The 13,248-nt window shown below is 39.9% G+C and overlaps 1 protein-coding gene across 4 annotated transcripts in view; it reads left to right on the forward strand.

Annotated features, from left to right (window-relative positions):
- Positions 1–6: 6 nt before the first annotated feature.
- GOLGA1 (golgin A1) overlaps positions 7–13,248 on the forward strand; it is a 39,587-nt gene continuing 26,345 nt past the window's right edge. For 2 of the 4 annotated variants that reach the window (XM_005881511.2, XM_005881513.2), the window contains exons 1-7: positions 7–238; positions 605–655; positions 1,643–1,939; positions 5,658–5,748; positions 7,962–8,036; positions 9,193–9,290; positions 11,379–11,411. In XM_005881511.2, the coding sequence (XP_005881573.1) occupies positions 1,805–1,939; positions 5,658–5,748; positions 7,962–8,036; positions 9,193–9,290; positions 11,379–11,411 (432 nt within the window). In that variant the 5' untranslated portion in view covers positions 7–238; positions 605–655; positions 1,643–1,804. Of the gene's footprint in view, positions 239–604; positions 656–1,642; positions 1,940–2,224; positions 2,412–5,657; positions 5,749–7,961; positions 8,037–9,192; positions 9,291–11,378; positions 11,412–13,248 lie in introns of those variants that run through there. The other 2 variants (XM_005881512.2, XM_014529387.1) reach the window with 2 other exon arrangements.

The following is a 13,248-nucleotide window of genomic DNA, read 5'->3' on the forward strand; positions in this document are numbered from 1 at the left end:
AGCCGGTTTCGGGAGCCCCCTGCGCGACCTCCGACTAGTCACTCCTCTGGCCTCAGGGTCCACCTGTGAGAGGGGAGGGGCGCGGGTCCCGCCCTCCCCGACAGTCCTCGCTCCGGCCGGTTTGGAAGGAGCCTGAGCGACGGGAGGCTCCCGCCTGCCTCCCTGGGCGTGAAGCAGCTGCCTGTGACCCACTGAGCCATCTGCCCCCCGCGACTCTCTCAGGGCGTCAGGGCCCCAGGTAAACAGTGCGACTCAGAATCACCTGAGAAACACGGGCCCCGGGACATCGTCGCCTCCTTCAAGTTGTTTCGCCCGGGGATCCCGGTGCGAAGTCTGTTTAGGCACCGGCTGCAGTGAGAGAGGTTGTTCTTTGAGGCTTTTCTTTCAATGTTGTGCCCGTGAGTGAGACTCGTAGGCAAATCACCGAGACAGAGACGCCCAGGTGCGGGGGGCGGGCTCACTGAGGTCCGCGTCGGGGGCAGGTGTCTCTCCCTCTCCCTCCATCACCCTCCCTGCTCTCTGCAGCCTGCCCAGCCCCCTCCGCGTTTCGGCCTGACGCTTGGAGAGAAATATCCAATGCATTTTTATCTTTGTCTTCATGCAGGACAGAAAACTTTGACCTCCAAGGCCGTCTTAAATCTAGTAGATAAGCCAGGTGAGTCGGTGGTGGACAGACACTGAAGGTAAAACTTTTGAAGCCTTGTACGGACTGAAATGGGTGACCTGCGGAGGTAGAAAGTCACCTGTGGATGGGAGGTAGCCGAGCCGGGCTGTCCTCCACAGCACATGAGGAGTGAAGGCCCGAGCCAGAATATTCGCCTTATACACCATCGGGAGGAAAAGGCGTTTGGGTCTCATTGTTGAGTATTATGAAAAGAAACGGATTTGAGGTCATTTTCATCATCCTTAAAGAGAACCACAAAGCGTTTCCAGGAAACGTGTAAGGATATCTGATACCTATAGAATGTAGTTAGTTGTCTGCCTTGCCTGGTCTCTGCCAGGTTGTCAGCTTTTTCTGGTGAATAGCTGATTGCAAACCATCCGGGAACATAACACCATTGCACCTTTTCCTCACAGTGAGTTACATGTTTTTGTCTTCATCTTAAAAAACAACAAAAAACAACAACACGGAACTGTAGTTAGTATTATTGGGAGGAGGATTCAGAATCATCATGTGATGTTAATGTTTACCCTGGAAATTTTTACTTAATGTGCCATGGCCAACATGGTGTATGTACTAAAGAAAAAGAGTAGGGCCCTGGCTGGTGTGGCTCAGTTGGCTGGAGCCTCGTCCTGTATACGAAAGGATGTGGGTTTGATTCCCTGTCAGAGCACATGCCCAGGTTGTGGGTTTGATCTCAGGTTGGGGTGTATGGGGTGGGGGGTGTGGGGGGAGTAGGGATACCAGCCCTGCCACTTAGCCACATAGTCTTTGGCAGATTACTTCACCAACTCCAGACTGAATTTCTTGATCTGTATATGCATATGAAGTACCTGAGCACTTTTTAAATGTTTAGTAATTGTGTTCTATTAAGTATACATGGAAAATTGTGAAACTTAATTTTGAAACCTGAAGCTTAACATAGCAACTCAGATGTGAAATCTCTCCAGTGTTTAACTTATCTCTTTCATCTGATTGTAGATTCTGTGTTGCCATAGGTGACCCACATTTAAGAGGGAATGCAGCTAGCCTGGATGTCTGGAACTTTTTAGACACCTGTCTTGGAATTCTTGCTTGCTGGCCTAAAGACTTGCTGTGGTGGTGTAAGAGCTGGTCACCAGGACAGGATAGCCACACAGCAAAATGTTTGCAAAACTAAAGAAGAAAGTTGCAGAAGAGTCTGCTGTTTCCCAGAGGCCAGGAGGTGCTACTAGGATCCCACGGTCGGTGAGCAAGGAGTCTGTTGCCTCTATGGGAGCTGACTCAGGAGATGACTTTGTAAGTATCTTCATAGTTTTTAGTATTTGTTACCATCTCAATATATATTTAAAATAAGATCTCAGGGATCGTTCCAATAAGTATATTTTTTAATTAAAAGATTATTTGTAGTTATTACATGATTCTTCTTATTCTGAGGTGCTTTTCTGTTTATTTTTTCTTATGTTTCTGTGAGTTCCTTTCCATATTCTTTCCATTATCCTCTTGTACTCTTTTCCATCTATGTATCTTGTGCATCTTCTTTTACATTTCATTTCTCAATACTTCTGTCTGTTGTCTCTGTAGACACATATACTTTAAGCCATTGTTGCGTAACAAGGTCTCTGAGTTGTCATGTGGAGTGAGCCAAAGTACACTCCTTTATTGGGAAAGTTGATGAAAAGATGGCACTGATGACTGCAGTATGTCCCTTATTCATAAAGAGCCTTTGTGGTTGGAAAGTTTTCAAAAAATGAGGATGCTGCTGTGTAAGGTAAATGTTAAGCCTTAGGATTAAAAGTATGTCTCTAGCATATGGCAGGATGCCCTTAAAGTCAGATAACTTTCCCAAAATGGCTTATAGTACTTCATATATGTAAAAAATATGTATATAAAGTAAACGTAAAGTATAAAGCATAAAAATAAAATGACGGCTTGTTCATCTGTCACTTATTTAAAGAACTAGAACATTATTGATACTGTTGAAGCTACTTATATGCTTCTTCCCTTCCCCTCACTCCCCTCCAGATAACCACTATCCTAAATGTTGTGTTATCATTCCCCTGATTTTTAAAATATCCTACCAGATATAAATATATTCATCAACAGTTTGTTGTTTAATGTTGCTTATTTTTGAGCTTTATAAAAAATTGTATACTCTAGTCTTCTTGGACTTTACCTGCCCCCCACTCAACATGTTTCTAAAATGCATCTGTGTTACATGAAGCTGTGGTCCACTTATTTTTACTGCTGTATAGGATTCCAGCACTTGAAGACAGTTTATCTCTGTCTACTCCTGGTGATAGACACTTGAGTTGTTTCCATGGTCAGATGACTCGTCTTCCTCCTTTCTTATACTGCCTGTCTGGGTCAGATTTCATGGTAGAAGCTATTAGGTTATTGGGATGAAACAATAAGACTACCAGATCTAAATTATCATTAGCCTCCTATATTTAACAGGAAATATAAATAAGTGCACATTTGATCACCAGGCTGAAGGATATAGTTTTAATTCTTGAGTTCTGTGACTGAAATACCTGCTTTGCCTTTCATGCAGGCAGAAATACCTGCATGCTGACATGCTAAGTGAAGGCTCTCATTGCGAATGTGTTTCAGACATACAGATTGGCCTGAATTCAGGAAATACTTTGCTTTGAGACTTCTAAAGTAATTAATTTGAACTTACTATATATACATTCTGATCCCACCCTATTTTCAGACACTTATAACCTGCTGCATATAGTTCTCCAACCAGATGTTTTTCCTCTGGCATTTTAAATTCTAAAATGAACAAAAGTGAATTCAGTAACTTCATTTCCACATGTGCACCTCATCCCCCAAGTCACCAGCAAGAAACCTTAGAGGCATTTTAAACTCTTTCCTCCTTCACTTCTTGGTGTCCAAGCAGTTAATAGGTACAGGGTGTTCCCCCCAAAATACATACAGACTTTAACAGCTAATAACTCAATTTTAAAAATGAAATGTCTTTTAATAAATACTGACTTTATAATTATTCAAAGTGTGTGTATACATTTTTTTGGGATACCCTGTATTTGGCTTCCATCTCCTAAATGTCCCAAACTTACCCTCTCTCCTCCATTTGCTGGCAACACATTTACTTCCATTTATTTCAGGCTCTGTGTTTCTCAGACAAATGTGGTGACACAGGGTAAAATGTTGTCTACCAAGAAGCCCATTAGCATTTCAGTGCCCAGGGATTTTATTGGGAGGCTAGTCATTTACCAAAATTTCAGACTCCCGGAAGAAGAACAGGTGTTAGCATTAGGGTACAATGAGCCTTATCAGGAATAGTGGGAACCCTTGCAAAATCTAAGTTCCCATAGGTCAGCCAAAGGCTAACCTTCCAAGCAGACCTTGCTAAAAATGGCAGTCTCAGGCCTGTGATGTTAACTCTTTGCTGCACAGTATATAAAACACTTTGTAATATAGTGCCTGGCTCTTAACACGTATTTCATGATTAGCAGTTACTGCGGCTGCTGCTGTTTTAGGTAAGGACTCTTTGTTTTACCTCTCTCTATTTCAGTGCTTATTAGCACAATGCTGAGAATAGGATGTGTCACTAACAGTAATAATCATAACTTTTATTAATAATAGATGATATGTATTAAAACTATGCAAGGCTCTATTTTAGGGACTTGACAATTATTGTTTTATTTACTCATAACAGTTCTATAAAGTACATCATGTTTGTTATCATAGTTTACATATGCAACCATTGCACAGAGAAGTTAATAATTGGCCCAAGTTCTATACTTTTATAAGTGGTGAAGATGGGACTTTAACCTGGACCTTCTGCCTGCAGAGACTCCCTCTTACCTGTACACTGTAATGCATCTCCATACATGGTGGATGGGCAAGTGGCTAGATGGTCAGTGATTTAAAGTGAATTGTTCAACCACCTTGAAAGACATTTTGGGAATAAATTGAGAAACATTACTAGATATTAGATGCTATTATTTTTAATTTTGTTAGGTATGGTAATGGTATTGTGGTTATAAAGGAACATGTCCTTATATTTTAGAAATATTTATCAAAGTATTCAGGATGAAATACCATAATGCCTGTTATTTATTTTAAAATATTTTTATTGATTTTAAGGAGGAGGGGAGCGAGAGAGAAACATCGATGTGAGATTGTAACATTGACTGGCTGCCTCCTGCACTCCCCCTACCGAGGACTGAACCCTGACGGGGAATGAACTGGCAACCTTTTGGTGCATGGGAGATGCCCAGCCCACTTTGCCACACCAGCCAAGGCCATGATGTTATTTAAAGTACTTTAGTAAAATAAAAATTGATGAAGCAAATTTGGGAAAACATCAGCAATTGTTAAAATTAATGTTCACTAAACCATTCTCCCTACTCGTCTGTGTTTTTAAAAATTTTATAACAAAAGGTAAAAATATAAAGCAAGTTACTTATTAACAACAGTAAGCAATGACCAAAATAATAAAGATAATGTTTTACGATAATGTAGACTGTTGAGGAAAATTTGATTCACTCTAGAGCTTTAAAATGACATCTCTTCGTTTTATAGATGAAGATACTGAAACTTTATCAATATCAGTAATAGTTTCTTCCTCACAGACTAGCCTTCCCCTCTTTATCATCACAGAACTTTTCCCTGTTTATCCCAGGACTTTAGCTTTGGAAAAATAAAGTGACTTCCTTTTTTTTTTAATCACTGAAAACATATATTCTGTATTATGTACTTGGTGTAATAAGATCATAATAGGTTTGTTCACCATCATTTACTTCAATACCATGTATACACACACATTATTTGTTTGGCATCTCACATCCCTTCATACTGTAGATGGATATAGTGTTGCTTCTGCTTTATAGGTTGATGAGCTAGGATCCATGTAAGTTAAGCTTTTCAGTGATCACAAAGTGTAACCAAACTTAAAATAAGAGTCGTCGCTTTCTGGTTCAGTACTGTGGTCTCACACTTCCAGAAACCCATGTATGAATACTACTTCGTGTGTCTATCTCAACAGGCTTCCGATGGAAGCAGTTCCAGAGAAGATCTTTCGTCTCAGCTTTTGAGAAGGAATGAACAGATACGGAAATTAGAGGCCAGACTTTCTGGTATGTCTAAGAACTCATTAAAAACAAACAAAGGCAATTTTCCTTCCGTAACCCTCTCTCCCTATAAAATAGCTATATAGTATAATCTTATAGTTATTTTTATGTATTTTGCTTTTCTTAGTAAAGAAAGGAGAAATTTATACCCTCTTTTGTTAGTATACCAAATAGTGTAAATTCAAAACTGAGATTTAAACTTTAAAAAGCACACAAAACTTATGTTTTCTGCTCCTGAGGTTTCCAGCCATGGATATAAAAGGTATTAAAAGTGTATGTAAAATAGACTTGACTATCTTCTTTAACCATTAGCATAGCTTGCTTTCTGATGGAGAGGGGTAGAGGATACCATTTACAGGGAATGACCAACACATGTTGGATTCTTCAACACCAGAGGGATTTGGTGCTCTGTTGCCACTTGCTACAGCTACATATCACCTATGTAAGTGTTATTCTGGTCTGGGCCACATTTCAATAGTATTTCTAACTTCAGCATCTTTATAGAAGCAGTAACGCTTGCTGTGTTTTTTTGTGTGCACTTTACAATTTACACAACTCCCATTAAATCCTTTGCCTGAGCAGGTCATGTTTGTGATAGAGTGTGAGTTCTTATTTTGTTTCTGCCAGGGGATGCATTTTGAAAGTTTCATCCTGTGAAGTGGTTAGTGGTTTCTGTGTTTCTTTTTGTCCATTGGCCTTATGCCCATTTTATTGGAGTGAAAGCAGTAGACTGCAAAATTCCCCAAATTTTATGTGACATCTGTGTGTTTGTTCAGTTATCAAAGGTCCATAATGTAGCTCCCAACTTCTAGTTAGTTTATTATCAGTTTGTCCTCACTGTAGCCTTATTAGACATAGCAAGGTTAAGGTCGCACAAGTAGTAGGTGGTAGAGCTGGGATCCAAATCCAGATTTGCTTGATTGGGATCCCAGTCTATACTCTTTTTTTTTTTTTAATACATTTTTATTGATTTCAGAGAGGATGGGAAAGGGAGAGAGAGATAGAAACATCAATGATGAGAGAGAATCTTTGATTGACTGCCTGCTGCATGCCCCACACTGGGGATTGAGCCCGCAACCCAGGCGTATGCCCTGACTGGGAATCGAATTGTGATTTCCTGGTTCATAAGTTGACGCTCAACCACTGAGCCATGCCGGCTGGGCTAGAGTCCATACTCTTAATTACAGTCTGCTTTAAACTCAGTTGTTACTGTCCTCTTACCCTCTAGTGTAAATAGTTTCAGTAACACAGGTGAAATAACTGCACATTTGTTTAATGTTGTGGGGAAACTATAAAATGACATGTACCCTCCCTAATGTAGAAGGGAGAATAGTTTGAGCTTGACTTGATTAGAGAGGAAGGGGCAGGGGAGAGAACTGACATTTACTGAGCTCACATATGTCCTGGGTATTTTCGGACAGGCTCAGTATGAATAATAACGATAGCAGCTCCCTTTTATTGAGCACTGTGTGCTAGGTGCATAAGGCATATAAAATGTTTTATTATCTAATGCATCCTTTGAGGTAGGTACTCTTAATATCATCATTTAATAAATGAAGAAACTAATACTTAGGATCAATCATTTGCTTAAGGACTGACAGAGTTGGGATTTGAACTAAACCCTGTCTACTTTTCCACTATACCATACTATCTTCTTTGGCCACTCAGGTAATTAATTCTGACTTTCACCTTTAAAATGGCATAGGCAGCTTCAGTTCCTGTGTGGAAAGGAAGCTGACTTTTTTAGAAAATGAAGCATTTTCACTGTAAAGGCAGTACTGTGGTAAGGTGTCTGCTAGTGCCCTAACCACTGTTACTCAGTTGTACGGACTGTATGCTATTTAGGGAGTTCCCTTTGATCTATCCTGCTAAGACTGGAAGGGGAAGTGAAAACTGAGATTTGAAATTAAGTAATGAGATGATACTGGTTTTCATAGCAGGGCATTTCTGATGACCAATCCAGGCCCAATTCTTGTTTTTTTATCAAGGCTAAACAAAGCTGCCTATTCGTATTCTCCATTTACACCTTGGATAGTTTGTACTACCTGTTTGCCTGTCTTGTTCATTGTTATTGGGAGGCTGTCTGCCTAGCTATCCTTACCAGGAATCGTTTTCAGGCTGAAAAAATCATCATCATTTTCATTCATTTTTTTGTTTAATTAACTTCCTTTCCTGATGTTTGTCCATTCCTGGTATGTGCGTCACCCTCCTCACCCAAGACTATGCTGAACAGGTCCGAAACTTGCAGAAGATAAAAGAGAAGCTTGAAATTGCATTAGAAAAACACCAGGATTGTACGTATTTTTTTTTCCTGTTTTTTTCCCCCCCAATATTTTTAGGGTTTAGTTTTTTTAAATGAAACAATTGTGTATGGTTAAGTTTTTAACTTTGTCACAGCTCAAATCTTTGTTTTATGAGTAGTATCCAGTATTCTTAATTAGGTTGATATAACATTTGTTTGATATTTAGTAACGTACAACTCGTATTTATGGGTATGTTTCTTAGGAGAAGGAAGCTGTGTCCATCCAGTTGTCCAGTTTATTGGCAAAATCTAGTGCCTGGCCCTGGCATCTAAATCAGGAGTCTTGGTTCTAGCCATAGCTGCATTCCTTCTGTGTTCAGAAACTGGGGGAAATGTCTAGCTGTCATCACTCCTCCTCCAACAATAGAATATATATTTTGTTAATTCTACCCTAAATCATATGGTATTCTTTGGTCCAATCAAAGAAAATGCCAACGGAAGTAGATTGTTATTTTCAGTTGATATATACTAAAAAAAAATTTTTTTTAAATATATTTTATTGATTTTTTACAGAGAGGAAGGGAGAGGGATAGAGAGTTAGAAACATTGATGAGAGAGACACATCGATCAGCTGCCTCCTGCACACCTCCTACTGGGGATGTGCCCACAACCAAGGTACATGCCCTTGACCGGAATCGAACCTGGGACCCTTCAGTCTGCAGGCTGACGATCTATCCACTGAGCCAAACCGGTTAGGGCTAAAAAAATTTTTTTAAAGGAAAACAAAGTGAAATATTTTTGTGTGTTGCTTTGTTTTGATTTTTGTTTTTCTTTTTAATTCTATAAATTGTTAATAGCCATCACTTAGCAATAGCATTGGTGTTTTCTTGCACCTTACCTAACTCAGTCAGTGTTCGTTCACTGTACCATTTAAAAAGTTACCTTTTGGCATCTTCCTAAATGTATATACTTGATTATTACAAAAAAACAAAAACAACAGGAAACAAATAAACAAAAATGGTAGTCTATTACTAAGGCCAAACGATTCTGGGAAAGTTGAGATGGATCAGGTTTTTCTCAGTCTCATAATTCATTTATGTGACCTTGGCCTTTTTGTTAGGTCACAATTGTAAAGTAATCACATGGGTTATTTGTGATGCTGTTTCTGAAATGTTTCCATATCTCAAATAAAGCCTCTTTGTTAACAGCTTCCATGCGGAAATTTCAAGAGCAGAATGAGACATTCCAAGCCAACAGAGCCAAAATGGCAGAAGAACAGGCTTTGGCATTAGCCAGAAAGGACCAGGTATTTTATATTTGACATTGCCCAAGACTGGCGAAAAGATTTCATTTGGGACATGATTTTTTAAAATCATGACTTAAACCTGGTAGAAAATATTTATAACCTAGGAGAAAAGAAATGCTATATACAGGGTGAGGCAAAAGTAGGTTTATAGTTGTGAGTTCGTGAAACAGTTTCTTATATTATTATTATTGTTTTATTTTCCATACAAACAACTGTAGGTCTACTTTTGCCCCACCCTGTATGTTTTTTGAGATTTCATTTGGCCTCAGGGTGGGATATTATCAAGAAACTTTACAGTTATAATCATGAAGTATTATTATTGATTATTAGTGAGATTACCATTCTGCAACTGTGTAGCTTTGTAAAATGGAGAGGGGAAATTGTGTGTCCATAGTCTGGTAGCAAGCCCAAGACAAGGAAGAAGATCTCTGTTCTCTCAAAGCCTAGATCCAAACATTTGCCTTTGATAATGGAGAAGATGATATCAAGCTAGCCATCATCCATGATGTACGTAGTTCTTACAATCTTTGTCCCCAAATTTCTTCAGCTTCAGCTAGCTAGACAGGGAATTCCTATAATCTCATTAGAATCATCCATTGAAAGATGCTGAATGAATAATAATAAAGGAAAATAATGCTGTATATTTTGTGCAATGGCATTTTAAATTTAAGATAAGCACCAAGATATTATAATGATAATCCTGATTTTTTTAAGATGGGGGTCAATTTATTATGTTGCATTTAAACAATGTATAGCCCTAGCCGGTTTTGCTCAGTGGCTAGAACATCGGCCCATACACCGAAAGGTCTCAGGTTCGCTTCTTGGTCAATGGCAACGTACCTTGGTTGCAGACTCAGTCCTCCTACATACCCTCAGTTAGGGGCATGCGGTAGACAACCAATTGATGTGTCTCTCTCTCTCCCCCTTCTCCCTCCCTTCCACCTCTAAAAAAAATCAATGGAAAAATATTCTCGGATGAAGATTTAAAAAAATATATATGTGTGTGTGTGTGTGTGTGTGTGTGTGTGTATATCTCCTTGGGTGAGGATTAACAAAAAACAAAACAAAACAAAAAATGTATAATTTACCTACAGTAGGTGGGGTGGTTGATTGGTTGGTTTTAAAGTTTGTATTTGTCTTCTAGGACATTACTAACCAGAAAAAAAATCATTTACCAATACTGTACTTAGTGGCTAACTATGATGGTATGAGTTTATTAAGAAATCTAAAATTGGTAGATTCTGATTGTAGGCACTTGGGATATGGCCTTTCGTACCAGTGGATATTTTTCCCCCTGTTCAGTGATTTGTGAATAATGGACATAATTCCTTTTCCATGAACTTATACCAGATGCATAAAGCATATTGGTAAAATCAAGATGAGAAGGAAAATAATTATTAGGAGCTACTGAAGACCTTCCCCTTTAGTAAATTAATTTCTAAACATCAGTTACAAAGTTACCAACTCAGCTGGTCCCAGCTGCTCATCCCAAGAAGTTATAATAGTGACCATGGAAAACCAGTCAGGAATGAGCTGAAAAGCTGCATCCAAGCAGCACAGGTAGTTTTGTTTGGGTGCTCTACTTAGTAACAATCTGCAGGCTTATATTTGTATTCTAGAGTTTTATAAAAAGTTCATTTTCTTCTTTTTAGGACTCTTAGCTTGCTTCTTTTTTTTTAATCCTCACCCGAGGATATTTTTCCATTGATTTTTAGAAAGAGTGGAAGAGAGAGGGAAAGACAGAGAGAAACATTGATGTGAGAGAAACACATCAATTGGTTGCCTCTTACACACACCCTGACCAGGCCCTGGCCAGGGAGGAGCCCGCAACCTGGGCATGTGCCCTTGACCGGAATCAAACCCGGGACCCTTTGGTCTGCAGGCCTACGCTCTATGCACTGAGCCAAACCAGCTAGGGTCTGACTTTCTTAATATTAAGACAACTTCATGTGTTTGTTTGTTTGTTTTTTAATTCGTTGTTTTGTTTGTTTGGTGGGTTGCTTTGGGGGTGGGGTAGGTTGTTTTCTGAAAATCTTGATATTGATACTCTTCCCTGGAAACTGTACTTTTTTTGTTCTTTTGCCTTAGGAATGGTCGCAGAAAGTGGAGCAGCTTGAAAAGGTTAGTTCATCTTTAGTTTTGTCTCATTCCGACTGTGGGCCTCTCCTGCGGAGCTTAGAACATGGTTTCTGTGGTGCCCAGTGCACTGATAGCTCCACCTCTTGGAAGCAGGGCACTGGGTGACTGCACAGGGACGTGAGAAACTCAGGTCCTACCCGTGTTGGTGGGCACGCCCCGCCCAGTACACTCTCCCCACCTTCAGCTTTCTCCGTGCGTGAAGGCTGATGGGACCTGCACCAGCCCAGCTCCATGGCCCTTTTGCTTCTGATTGGGTTCCACTAGTGGGGACACAAACAGAACTATGTGTGGAGGAAGAGTGGGGTCAGAGTGTTCATTTCCCCAACCTTCTCCATGTGGGAAACCTTTGGATTAGCTGTATCCCGTGGCCAAAGGTCACAGCTTTAGTTGGATCTTTTTTTTTTTTTTTTTAATTTATTAAATCTTTATTGTTCAGATTACATTTGTTCCTCTCCCCCCCCCATAACTCCTCTCCTCCCAGTTCCCGCCCCACCCTCCGCCCTCACTCCCCACCCACTGTCCTCACCCATAGGTGCACGATTTTTGTCCAGTCTCTTCCCGCATCTCCCATTCCCCTTTCCCCCCCAAGAATAGTCAGTCCATTCCCTTTCTATGTCCCTGATTCATTATAATCACCAGTTCATTCTGTACATCAGATTATTTATTCACTTGATTCTTAGATTCACTTGTTGATAGATGCATGTTTGTTGTTCACAATTTGTATCTTTACCTTTTTCTTCTTCCTCCTCTTAAAGGATACCTTTCAGCATTTCATATAATACTGGTTTAGTGGTGATGAACTCCTTTAGCTTTTCCTTATCTGTGAAGCTCTTTATCTGACCTTCAATTCTGAATGATAGCTTTGCTGGATAAAGTAATCTTGGTTGTAGGTTCTTGCTATTCATCACTTTGAATATTTCTTGCCACTCCCTTCTGGCCTGCAAAGTTTCTGTTGAGAAATCAGCTGACAGTCGTATGGGTATTCCCTTGTAGGTAATTGAGTCTCTTTCTCTTGCTGCTTTTAAGATTCTCTCTTTGTCTTTTGCTCTTGGCATTTTAATTATGATGTGTCTTGGTGTGGTCCTCTTTGGATTCCTTTTGTTTGGGGTTCTCTGCGCTTCCTGGACTTGTAAGTCTATTTCTTTCACCAGGTAGGGGAAGTTTTCTGTCATTATTTCTTCAAATAGGTTTTCAATATCTTGCTCTCTCTCATCTTCTGGTACCCCTATAATTCTGATGTTGGTACGTTTGAAGCTGTCCCAGAGGCTCCTTACACTATCTTCGTATTTTTGGATTCTTTTTTCATTTTGCTTTTCCGGTTGGGTGTTTTTTGCTTCTTCGCATTTCAAATCTTTGACTTGATTCTTGCGCTCCTCTGGTCTGCTATTGGGTGTCTGTATAATATTCTTTATTTCAGTCCGTGTATGCTTAATTTCTAGTTGGTTCTTTATCATAGCATCGAGGGTCTCATTAGTTTTCGTGACTCTCTCCTCAAGTTTATTGACAGCTTCTAGCACATTTTTGCAAGCCCTCAAAATTGCGATTTTTAGCTCTATATCCTCCATTTCTGTCATGTTTTTTTGTCTCCGCATTTTTTATGCTTTCTTGGTGCACCCCCTAGTGGTCTTTGTGCGCAGTCTTGTTCTAGTTGAGCCTTGATTGTTGTAGTTAATACTAGAGGGATTTGACCACCAGGCCGACTGGCTGTGTGAATCAGCTGTGTCTGCCGCGGAAAACTTCTGTCCTCTGGGGAGGTGCTAATCTAGCCTTTGCCTGAGGCGATCTGGCAAATGGCTCTGCGCAGGGCTTGGGCGGGGCG

This window comes from Myotis brandtii, unplaced genomic scaffold (genome assembly GCF_000412655.1).
Source record: "Myotis brandtii unplaced genomic scaffold, ASM41265v1 scaffold68, whole genome shotgun sequence".
Taxonomy (NCBI): Eukaryota; Metazoa; Chordata; class Mammalia; order Chiroptera; family Vespertilionidae; genus Myotis; species Myotis brandtii.